The sequence below is a fragment of the Tinamus guttatus genome, unplaced genomic scaffold, assembly GCF_059628265.1.
Source record: "Tinamus guttatus ecotype Peru unplaced genomic scaffold, ASM5962826v1 Tinamus_guttatus_pri_ptg000156l, whole genome shotgun sequence".
NCBI lineage: Eukaryota > Metazoa > Chordata > Aves > Tinamiformes > Tinamidae > Tinamus > Tinamus guttatus.
In genome coordinates, this window is record NW_028288690.1 from 893,664 (window position 1) to 906,206 (window position 12,543).

The 12,543-nt window shown below is 47.8% G+C and overlaps 1 protein-coding gene across 2 annotated transcripts in view; it reads left to right on the top strand.

Moving 5' to 3' along the window:
• Positions 1–871: 871 nt before the first annotated feature.
• The window catches only part of TPD52 (tumor protein D52), a 107,469-nt gene continuing 95,797 nt past the window's right edge, over positions 872–12,543 (top strand). For both annotated transcript variants that reach the window (XM_088522742.1, XM_088522741.1), the window contains exon 1: positions 872–951. In XM_088522742.1, the coding sequence (XP_088378868.1) occupies positions 930–951 (22 nt within the window). In that variant the 5' untranslated portion in view covers positions 872–929. The remainder of the gene's footprint in view (positions 952–12,543) is intronic.

Sequence of the window (12,543 nt, forward strand, 5' to 3'; positions counted from 1 at the left end):
ACCGAACGGATCCACTGCAAACCCACTCTGCCAGTTCCCATTTCCTCAGGCTTTGGGCAGATGAACGTTCTGGCGCAGAGTCGATGCTGCATCCAGGGCTGTTTTCCGGACTAGCTTCGTGCTGCCCTTACGCCACTGCTGGGGTCCATGTGCCGCCAGGTGCGTGGAAGATGCAAAAACTGTTATAAAAGTGGGTTGTACCCCAGATGATTCAGTGGAAATGAAAACAGAAAATGAAAACAGAAAAAAAAAAAAAAAACCCACATCTCACCTATGGGTGAGGAGCCCTTCGAGGGGCGCGATGCAGCCACAGGCAGGGGCACAGGGCCACTGTGTCGAGCCCAAACGCTCGGGGCACCACAGGAGCCCCACGTAGCAGTGCAGCACAGAGCGCCCGCAGGGCAGGAGACAAACCTGGGGCCCGGGCCTCTTACTTCGAGTAGGCTGAGAGGGTTAACTATTTTTTTCTTTTTTTTTTTTCTGGGGGGGGGGGGGGATTTATTTCTTTCTGCTCATTTACCTGTTTTTTTTTCTACCAATTTTTTATTTATTTGGCTAATTTATTTATTTCCTTATTTCTGCTTATTACTTTATTTCCCTTTTTGTTAACTTATTTTTCTCTCCTTCCCTTGCCTTTTTTTTCAATTTAATTATTTCTTTCTCTGTTTTTTTTTTTTTTTTAGTAATTTACATCTCTTTGGTCCTTTTTTTCCCGCCCTCCCCACGCCCCCCCGTGCTCACTCCCTCATCCCGCCGCCGCCCCGCGCGTGGCCCCGCTCCGCGCGCGGCCGCTCCGCGCTCACCTGTGTCGCGGGCGGCGCCGCGGGGTGACGCGCGGCCGGTCCCGCCCCGCGGGGCGCGGCGCCGCCGCCGGAGCCGGAGCCGGAGCCGAGGCCGCCACGAGCCGCGGAGGCGCCGGAGCGGCCGCCATGGAGCCCGCGCGCGAGCCAGGTAGGGCCGGGGCAGCGGCTGCCCGCGGGGCAGCTCGTACAAATGACGGTGACAAACAGGGGGAGCGGCCGGGCGGCCGGCGCTGCGGTCCCCGCGGTGGCGGGGGAGGGCGCGGCGGGTGCAGCCCCCGGTGCCCGGGGACAGGGTCTCGCCGTGACGGGTCGGAGCTGCCGCGGCAGCCGGGGGACCCCTCGGTGCCTCTGCCCCGGCTGGGGGCGCGGGCGCCGCGGGATCTCCCACCTTCCAAGCGTTTCTGCCAAAGGTGCCTCTTCTCCGACAGGTCCTTGCGGGTTGCTCTCTGAACGGCAGCAGTTGTGGTTCAAGTGTTTTGAGGTTGCCCTCGTGCATTCGGAAATGACTCCGGAATTTACCTGGCTTGGAAAAACGGGCAAGGTGTTTTTCTCGGAGTAGTTGATAGTGTGGTGAGGGGCCGAGCTCTCCTCGGGGAGGTGCTGTCAGCCCTTCCGAAGTGCTGGCGGCTCTTCAGATGGGAGATGAGCTGATGAATCTTAATCCAAGTTATTTTTAAGTATGGGAAGGCTTTATTTTGTGTTTACCTTAAACATCTATAAGTGCTATTTATGCAGAGAGTGGCAGGCAGGACTGTTCAGCCAGAAAACTGCCCAACTGTGAATTCTCCTTGAATTTTAATTCCAGATGTGGGGATGGTAACCCAGATAAAGCTTATTTTGTCAGGGCAAGTTGTCCCAGCAATAGCCAGAGAAGCACTGGGTGTTTTTTTTTCCCCCTCCCCTCCTCTGACTAGCAGGTTGGTAAGAACCAGTGTTCAGTGTTGTATATGGGATATCAAAAGCCGACTGTGATTTCAGTGTTGGTCCCTAAGTTATTTCAGGAATAGTTTATTTGGATTGGAGTCCATTAAAAGGTGAATCTCTCTGTTGGCAGTTGTAGGAGCTTGGACAACTCCTGATGGAAAAGGAGAGGGAGATGTTGGGGTCTCCTCAAAAGCTTCGGTGCCAGTGCTGACCCTAGGAGCTTTTCTTGCTAGGGAGCTCATTTTGGCATAAACACAGCTTTGGATAGAGAGTGTACGGCACCCCGAGCAGTATATCTAGTGGGATCTATTAGCATTGTCATGGATCAAGCTTTTTCCCCCCCCACACCTTTTTGGAGGTGGATTTGGTATATTATCTTTCAGGCAAGGTGAAGAGCTGTGGTTACAGGGAGCAGAATCTAGAATAGCCAACATGCACTTGTGCTTACTCACTTAATGGCTTCTGGTGTACTAGAAGTTACCCTCAAAGTCATGTTGAACTGGTGTGCTTTGATTGTAAATTCTGCCTGGCAATATGGTGTTACTTGCTGAAGCCACGTGCTTCGCTAAAATTTGTCCTGCCAGTAAAACAACCTTGGCTCTGGGCAGGGGTTGAACTTCCCAGATGGTTTATTCAATAGTTTTGAGTCAGAGGTCGCGCTTGATTTTTAGTCATTATGACCACAGCTTCCTCAGCAGCAAAGTTAGATTTTTAAAGGAGGTGGGAAAAAAACCTAGATTCTAGTTGAGACTGTGGCCAAGCTACAGAAGGCTTATCCCCCAGGGGTATAATGTATTTAAGTTGTCCTAGGGCCTTCCTTTTCTCTTAGAGGGCAGGAATGACTCAGTGGTTTTTTTCTTTCATGTGAGTAAAGAAGCCTGGGCCCGTCTTGGGAGAAATGGCAGGGAAATTGGCCAAGATCAGTAGCCTCAGAATCACTGAACACTTTTTCATTTGAAGGGATTTCATTTTCAGTTAGGGGTTGTTTGATCTGGCTGTTTTCCTCCAAATGGTGCTCGGTGCACAATTTTTTTTTTTTGCAAGGCCCTGTGTGAGCACAGAGCAGGAGACCTCCCAGCAACTGAAGCCATAGTGTCAGTTGGGGCCAAAGGGGCACAGCAACTTCCAGAGATGAGGGATCCCCTGTTATATTGCTTTGTTCAGGGCAAATTGACACAAAAATGTAGCCTTTTACCATGTGGACTTAGCTACTGGGTGGACGAGTATCTGGATTTGCATGATTTTGTGGCGTCCTCACAGACTGCTGTAGCTGGTTGTGGTTGCAGGAGGGGTCCCCCGTTGCAGCCGTGGTCGCTGTGGCAGTGAGGAGCGAGCGTGGGGCAGCCCCGCAGTGCTGGGGGGCTCTCAATGAGGCGAGGGTGACACTCAGCAGCCCCATGGAGACATGCAGGTCCGGAGGAGCTTGTTGACAGACATTTACGCAGAAATATGGGATTTTTGACTTTGCGTTACTTACTTAGGCACTTCTTTGTTTATATAACCTGGTGTCTTTGAGAATCTTCAGGGTTTGTTGGACCTAGGAGTCCTGAAAGACTTTGCATGGTTATTCTGAGAGAACATGTAATGCCTTCTTTTCCAAGAGCCTCGACCTGGCCTTTCTTGAGCTGATAAAGTGGACTTTTGTGCTGCTTTTATGCAGAAGGAACTTCTGCTGGCAGTAGGACAAAAATTCCCATTGTTCTACTGGACTAAGGTACAACTTCTTCTACTGCTGTATTTGTTTTCTTTATCTCCTGTTTCTCATGATAGGGTAGGCAAGAATTTTTTTATTGTGTAGCTGTAAAGTCAAACGTGGTAGGTAAATAAGAGCGGAATTGAAGCAGCTGTTGCTGAAACTGTAAAGGAGTAATTCATTCACTGAACTGAGTGTCCATAGCAGTGATCTGAGTGATGGGTAGCCCTTCCCTGCTCCATATGACCAGTGCTGTGACCCACACGACGAAGAAAAGCCTTTGCCCAGTGAGGGTAAGTGAAATCTTATTTAAAGGAAAAAGTAAAACGTTTTCAGATGTTTCTGGGTACGTAGCTAGGGAAACCTTAGCCATGAATCCGATTCCTTTGATCCTCCAACAAGGCCAGGCTGCAAACTGCTTAGAGCTTTTTAAATCCCAGTGACATCGAATTAATGCGAGTCTTATCCGTTCTGTACTGTTAAAATATAAAAACTATTAAAGTCTGCAAAATAGTTTGAGTTCCACTTTCTTTCTCTGCAAGTGCCCATGTAGGCACCAAGGGACCCGTCTGGATTTGGGGGGGGGGGGGAGGGGGAATATTTTGTTGTAAGGCACTTGTGCCCAAACGGCCTGAAATACTGGTGAATGGGGGATTAAATTCTGTTGAAAACAATGTTGTGGGTGAGCAGGACACTGCTGCAAGCAGCAATTCCAGCAATGCTGCTGTCGGGCTCTGTCTGACCTTGCTGGTTTAAAGCAAACAACATCCTATCTTGGCACTGGTTTCGGAGCAGAGCTGGCATGTATCGGACAAGTGTCTTTCCCAGCTCAGTCCGAGTGCTTGGTGGATGAAGCGGGGATGGTTGATCTAGGTGTTGAATGATGTGTGTTCCTGGTAAGGCCTGTGAAGAAAAGCCGCGGCCGTCTTCCTCTTCCCTTGCTCCCCTGCTGTGTGTGCAATCAGCTGACCTTGCTTTAAGCCCTCAGCAAGTGCCTCTTTGGCAAGAAGAGTGTGCTGGGACTTCCCTACTCTTTTCCTGTGACGCTGTCTCCGTTGCTGCTTTTGAGGTTTCATCCTCATGCCTGAGTTTGGAAGAAACCAGGCTGCAGGCCCAGCCCCCTCATCAAAAGAGAGAAGTCTCCTATGAGGTCAAGACACTGGTTTTGCTAGTAGCCCGAGTAAAGTCAGTGAGTTAAATTGTGGATCCCTGATTCCTTAGGGTGCTGTGCCTTACTGCTGGTAATGGAGGTTATTGGCTGTCTCCCTTTAAAGCATGATATTTCCACAGCAGCAGGGACTCTTCTTGAAAAGCCAACATTTCATTGGCCAGCTTTCAAAGGAGACAGAACTTCTTCCTTTTTTTTTTTTAGAAGAAAAATCTAATCTTAGTATAATAGGCGAGAACAGTCGTTTAGGTTGCTGAACGCTGTGCAGCAGACATCTGACAGACGTGGGATCTTTTGTGCTTTGAAGAGGAGGCCACCTTCGTTTCCTGATCCCGTTGTTGGTTTTGATGGAGCTTTTTTAGCGTGAGGACTTTGGGTTTGTGGTTTGATCCACGGGGCAAAAGAGGTGTGTGCCGTTGTCCTTTACCATCCTGCAGTGAGTAAGCAGAAAAATGCCAAACAAACAGGGACTGGAAGGGAGAGTGAGCATTAAGGGAGATTAAGTGCTAAACTAAAATGCTGCTGTTCAGCCAGAACTGTCCCTTTGTGTCAGCTTCAGTTTTAGGCTCAGTTTTTAGGACACCTTTCCCGCCTGTTAAAGGCAGCGGACATCTTCAAAGCCCCTTGTGCTTGGTGTGTGTATTGGGCAGCGAGACTGGGGGGCTTTATCTAAAGACCTCTGATTAGAGGCCGTACTTTCAAGGCCAGCTTTCTGTATTCTTCCAGGGTCTGCAGCAGCAGGCAAGCTACCTCTAACTTTCTCTCCAAAGGGTTAAACATCCTCTCCCCTCCTCCCTTCCCCTCTCCCCCCAGCCAGGGGAGCTGAATGAACACGCAGGCAGTGGAGTCCTATGGGGAGCCCCGGTGCCTGCTGTTCCTTCTCTTGTGCAAACCCTTATCTCTGACAGAGGTGCAGACAACTGCTGAATCTGTGGTTTCCCTTTGGAGAGGTTGGGGAAGTGCAGCAAGGAGCAAGCTGGCTACCAGTACATGCGTGTGCTTGGGAATATTGCACAAGTGCTCATTGTGCTAGTGCCTGCCGCCTAACAGAAAGGGTGGGCGGTATGTGTGTCTAAAAAAAAAATACATTAAAAAATAGCCAAGAATTTATTGTTAGTGTAATTGAAACCTGAATACTCTAACTCAATCGCTACTAGTCTAGATGTAATTATTACATGAAAAGAAATACTACATCCATTAATATTAATATAGCTAATATTGTTATATGTGTGCTTAGTTTTTATTCCTTTTCTTGGACTTATGCTTGTCTTTCTTTCTGCTCCTCTGGACCTTAAAGCTGATAGTGCCATCCTGGTGGATGAAGTGGGGATATTAGGGACTTTTTAGTGCTGGGAGGTCTTCTCCTGTGAAAAATATGATGCCAATAGTGGCTTCTTCCTTGCTCTTGGATTCATTGGGAGGGGTCTGTGTTTGCTAACATGCTTTTACATATAAAATATCTGCTTCTTCTTCACTGGCCTGCGTATTCCATCCAAATTTACTACACATAGTGTCTTCTGCACTCCTTGTTACCCGAAAGTTGGTGTGCTCTCTTTGTTACCCCCAAACCAGTCTTGTCCCACTGTAGACCCACACTTCTCTAACAGGCCACTGAGGAACTGTGGGGTGTCCGGTGTCGAGCCCGTACCACGTCCCTTATCATCCCAGGCCTGCGCTCCTCGACCATTTCCTCCCGCACCTCTGCCGCTTTGGGCCTCTGTTATCATAGCAGCCCTGTGTTTCTTTAGCCCACGCTGGTATGGGAGAGTTACAAAACCAGAGCTATACCATAGGAGAAGATAAACAAGAGTGAAACAGAGTAGCTAGAGCCCCCTGTTCAGTTAGAAGCATCGCTGCTGCGACTAAACCGAGTGAAACGACGCTGTGGCAGATCAAGAAGAGCCAAGAGCGAGCCGGCCTTGCCGGCTGCGGTGCTGAGGCCTTGCCAACGCGGTGCGGAGCCTACGGCCTGTTTCTAGTGCCAGCACTAGCCAGTCACGGAGTGGCTGGGGAGCTGCTGTGTCTTGCTGTGTGTGATGAGAAAGGCAGCTCCTGCCTGCCACATTTCCCTTCTGCAGCAGCTAGAGAGGAGCGGGGTTTCATCAGAGTCCTCTAAGGACGGGGTGGAGGGGAAAGATGTGCCCAGGGATGCCTCCTGGACTGGGGCCTGTATTTTCAGGCAGATGCTTCCCTAGCATCAGAGCCTCTGCTTGGTGGTGATCTAAAGCTTGATATAAAGCTTGAAAATGTTGGAAGAGCAGCGTTTGCATTAGTGCTTCTCAGATCTTCTTTAGCATGGCAAAGCTGTGTGTTTCAGCAATGTGCGCTGGGGATTTTGCTCCAGTCTGCTCTGCTCTGTTCACCCATTTTCTAAAGCGCCTTAATTAAAGTAAGAGCAAGAGTCCTAAACTGAGAAAAAAAAAAAAAAACCCTCCTTATCCTTCCTCTTAGCTACTCTCTGCCAAAGATGTGTGATATCATGGTTTCAGGAAGTCTTGATTAGCTTGATATGGATAGCAGAATTTAAAAGAAAAGCCTGAAATCCTTCCTGTAGAGTCACAGCTGTCTGATACTCATTGCTGTGCTCTGTAGCAGCCTAGTCTACAGAAACACATGTGCAAGTCTGTGTTTCTGAAGCTGTTAGCAGGCAAGGCTGCCTTTGGACAAGGCCTTCAGCCTAAACTTGCTACTTCTGGTCCCCTGTATCTGAGGGTGCTGACAGAGTGTTCCCTGCTTCCTCATGGTCGCTCCTGTGAGTGGAGTTGTCAGAGGACCCAAACCATCTTGAAAGAAGCTCTCTGCTCAGCAGGACGTGTGTTTCTGACCCAAAGGAAAGGCTGAGGTGTTAAAGGGGTACAGCTTGTGTTGGCTGGACATGCCTTGCGCTGCAGTCACTGTTCCGCAGAAGCCAAATCCCTTCCCACACGCTGCCTGCGTCTTGTGGTTTCCTGAGGAGCATCGAGAAGCAGGCTGGAAAAGGAAGCAGCGAGGATTCCCAAACCCCAAATTAATCTCTCTTAATTCTTCTGTGCTCCTTGATCGCTGTTTACAAGGCTTGGTTTATGTCTGAACATAAAACAGGCTTCAGTCGTCATGAACGGCTTAAGCTGCCGCATGCTGTTTCCATAGCACCACTCCAGCCTGTGCTCTGTCGTCCCTGAAGAGGCTCAGAGAGCTGCCAGGCGCTCTCCGAGCTGAGCACCAGGAGCAGCATCCACCTGGCACGCAGGGATGGGGAATAAGCCTTATTCAAGTATTGACTTTCCTGTTGCCAGGTGTCCCTCTGTCTTGGGGAAGGAAAACAGGCTGTTTTATCAGCTTGTGCTTTGCTTTGAGCCTTGACTTCTTAAAGTATGTGGTCAGTCTCCTTGACTGAACCACTTACTGGGTTGTGTTTTCTTTTTATTATTGTGCTCTAAAAGTCTTATATATATCCTATATATATATACACAGGATTTGATTTTGAATATAAAGACAGACCCTCGATCTGCTATTTGGAAGCTTGCTGTTCCTGCAGGCCTTGGGTCTCAATCTTGGTACCCGCCACGGCTTGCAGAGTGCAGGTGCTGGCTGTGTCTCCTTTCTGATTACGGCTGCGTCCTGCTTTGTGGTGCCAGCCGAAGGCGCTGATGGATGAGAAATGAATTAGTGAGTGACATCTCTGTGTCTGAATTTCTTCTTTTAGCCTGTTTTCTTCCCCACCTCCCAGCAAGGTGCGGGTTTCTTAATTTCTAGCTTAGGCAAGCCACTTTGGTTAGCAGCAGGAGCCTTGGGCAAGGTGAATTTGGGGTAAATCTTCTGGACCGGGGCCTAGGGTGACTGCTGTGAACTGAGGGGACATTTCTTTACCAGAGCCAGTCCTGAGGCCGCAGTTGTGGGGAGCTCTTGTCTCTCCCTTGTGCCACCGTGGCCTCGGCACCAGCCAGACGGGTGGTTGTGGCGTCTTCTCGCCCTCTGGGGTGTCTCCTGTGGCTTTTGGGAGCCCGAGCCAGCAGACAGACGAGCGATTTGTGTCACTGTAGCTGGGCGGTACCTGGAACGTGCCTTGGGGCCTGTCCCTTGGCTTGGGGAATACAGGCTAGAGCAGCCGGCACAAAAGGGACAGCTGTTCTGACAGCCCGTGAAGGCCACACAGTGAGGTGGGGTGACAGGCTGGGCGCCGTGCAGCCGCTGGACGGGCCCTCAGGAACCGCTTGTCTTCTCGTTGCGAAAGAGGCAGCCCTGGGTCACTAGTGAGCTCCAGCTTCCTCCTCGCCCTGGCACCCAGCCGTGTGCCAGGCCCTGCTCACCAGCCTCCCCTCCAGCCCCTGCCCTCTGCCCCGGCACGAGCTTGGGGAGGGATGACCAAACCCCAGGCATGAGGAGGACCCTGTGCCTGCGCTCCCTTGAGCTTAGCTCTGGGGTTACCTAGCTTGGCTCTGAAATCCTGCACTGCAGCCTCCAGCTGGTGCTATCATCTGCGGGGAGGAAAAGACCTTGCCGGACTCCAATACATCACTTCTTAGCTGTAGTGAAGATATCTTCTGTGCGCCTGCTTTGAACCTCATCTGAAGACTCTCAGGAAGGAAGAAGTCATCACTTCTACAATTTGGAATTCTTTTTTTTTTTTTTCCTCGGAACCAATCTTAAATATTAGCTCTTTCTAAAAGTCTGGAAAATTCCAGGGTGCAGTGGTGGGGTCTGTCTGTATCTTGTGAACTGTTATTTGAGCTTTATGTAACGATTGTGATGCATTGCTAGGACTGCAGGCAAGTCTATAGCAGTAAACTTTTTTTTCCTTTTTTTTTTTTTTTTTGGAGTAAAATTCTGTGACTGAGTGTCTCTCTAAGGCCTTGACTCCTAAACAAGAACAAATCCACATAGGGTTTTTTTTTTTTTTTTTTTTTTTAAGGAATCCCAGAGTATTTGGTGTCAGAGGCTGAATTGAGTTTTGCAGTGCATAATCCATTCAGAGCAAAGTATCTCCCTGCGAGTGCATCCTTTCTGCTCAGTTTCAGCAGCCAGTGGCAATGTTTATATAAAACTTGTTTAGCTGTATTTCGTATCAGTGGAGAAGCGGCACGGCAGCTCGGCGAGCTTGTAGCAGCTGCCACAGATAAAATGCTTGTGTTGCAGGACATTGCTGCCTGGTGCGGTGATGCACAAGCTGCCTGCAGCTAGGCTGTATGGAAAGGATTCCTGTGAGGAATCCCCTCTTCATGGCTTTGCTCCTGTGTGTTTGGCAGAGAGGTATTTCTTCAGTCGGCTTCACCGCAAGCCTGTGGTTGCGAACGCTCGGTTGCGACAGCTCAGCAGTTCGGCAGTAAATGCAGCAAATATTCTGAAACTGGAGGCGACGCCTCGCCAGCCTTTCGACTGATATGTCTCTGGGAAGGCCGCTCAAAGCATGGGCTTCTGTGCTGCAGGTCGCCTGAAAGACTAAAAGAATAGGTGGCTAATGCAAATCAGGGGCACTATTTGAATTTCTCATTGGAAAACTTGTCCCAGCCTTACAAAAGTGGGTATTTGGGCATCTCCCTTTCATAGCTGTCTGTGAGGAATGCAGACCTGTGAGTGCTGTAGCTGACGAGAGCAGCAGTGAGCAGGGAAGAATTAGTTTCTGCATCTTTCTGAATAATAGCAAATGCGAACTGATGGAATTAATGTCCTGAAATTGAGTGGTTTCAGGTGGCTTGCACACCTGTTGTAAACAGATATTTTTCTTTTTTTTTTTTTTTTTTTTTTTTTTTTTGTCATGAGAGATTTTTGGGCATCTTATAAGAAGAAAAGCAACTTCAGCGTAAATGGAATTTGCTGAGCAACACTTTGAATGCTTCCTGCAGTGGTATATGAAGTATTTACTCTCGTAGTAAAAGACAAGAGAGATGGTTGCTAGAGCAAACTTGCAATCATTTCTCATTCCACTCTAGCTTTCTGCTGCATGGTCTTTAATATGCTTGCTTCTTGTCTGCAGTTCAGGAACAAGGTTCATCTTGACAGATCACAGAAACATTCTTCCCCCCATTCCCAATGACAAAGCACTCTCCTATCCAAGACACCTTTGAGAAAGTGTGAATGGGAAGAACTGCTACTTCTAATTCTGAGAGGGGGAAAAAAAAAAAAAGTAATGGGGAGAGGGATACAATACAGAAGTTAGATAGAGCCTTGAGCATGTCATCTAGTAAAACTTGTACAATTTTCTGAGCTCTTGGGGAGGGAGAACCAATAAATCAAGGGTAAAGCAACCGTCAAGTAAAATAATCAAACTTTTGTAGTCTGTCTGTTTCAAGACTTTGTTGCTAAATTCATCCTGAGTTTCCCTTGGCTCGAGGATGGGATTGTTAGTAATATCATGTCCTTGGGACTGCTGACCCTATGAACAATGTCACTACAGGCTCTATTTTCACATCACTCAAGTTGGTGGCAGTAACACTTCTGACAGGTGTCATGGCTCTTTATGATTAAAACTATATCACAGTTCAGTAGTAAAGTGCACCCTTGAGGACTGACAGCAGTGAACAACCAGTATGCAAGTGCTTGGGCTGCCCCTTCTTTGATATCCTTGTCTGTTTTGTACCTTGAAATGTAGAAGGAAAACTGTGAATTGCCTAACTAATTGCTATTAGAGCCCTCAGTTAATCGGAGAAGCTTCTGCCCTGATGGCAAGGCCAAATCTGATGTAACACTAACCTGCTGGGCATCAGCTGGACCACCTGCTCACAGCGGGAAGTTGAAAAGTTTACTAGAGTAATCCATTGGAGAACGGATCACTTGGACTGGACCGTGACAGGCCTTTAGAGTGACCAAGAACTTTCTTTTGAGGCTTGCAGCTGTGTCATTGGACGGGTGATGGGTGAGCCTGTGTGATAGGGGATGATGGAAAATTTGGACTTTAATCAACACTGAAATAAAGCTTTATTCCTTAGAGTTTGCAGTCATGTTTACTTCCAACTCAAATAGTGCGAGGTGTCAACTTGCAGAAATGCTGCCTTGCAGTTCTAGACCTACTGTTCACTAGGAGCAGTGGGGTGTGTGTGTGTGTGTGTTTGTTGTTGTTGTTTATTTCTCTTCACTTTAAATTTCCCTTTAAATTCTCCCCTAAACCTTGAGTTGAAGCTCAGTTTCATTAGAAAACATTTTGTTCGCTTTCTTGCCCATTAGTCTTCTTGCCACCACCCCATGGTTTCCACCACATCAGCAATTACCACATTCAGGAGAAACGTCTGCCTAGCTCTATTTGAGTAGACATATCTTTACAGATGTTACCTGCTCTCATCTATATCAGTATATTTTAGTAAAATAAATGCTTTAACTTTCTCTACTTGCTTTTCTGAAATATAATTACGGAGACTGAGATTCAACTTTTCAAGCGTGCTGATGTTAGGAAAACTTTTTGTTTGTTTGGGATAGTCTGGATGGACAGAACTAGATCATGCATGCATAAATATATTAATACGGCACTGAAATCTTGAGGTTTGAGGTCAGTACTCTTCCAGTCTGAAAGAGCTTCCTGTATAGACCCCGAAAGAGCAAATACCGATCCTCTGTCATGTCACCCAGAGGTGAAAAGTGGTGTCTCTTGTCTAGAGTCAAATCTGAGTAAAGGGTAGGTATACTCAGGCTCTTCTTAGACCTAGAAATGCATAAAAGCCAAAACTTTGTGAGAAATTATCTCTGGATAAGCTTCCTTGACGCTTTTCTTCACCATTTTCCTCTTTAGGAATGATCAGGATTTTATGACTGTCTGCTGATTCATGTGACAGCAGTATCTCTGTAGGGTAACCATTTCATTTAATTTACCGTCTTAGTCTGACTTGCAGCAAGAGCAAATGTCTCTTAACAAGATTTACTCAGCTTAAGCAGCATTAAAAGTCGTTCAAGGACAAATCAATCTGGTAAAATCTCAAATACTTATTAGTATAATGGAAACTTCAGTGGTCATGTTATTTTAAAGAAAGGTGCATTAACTGCCTTGT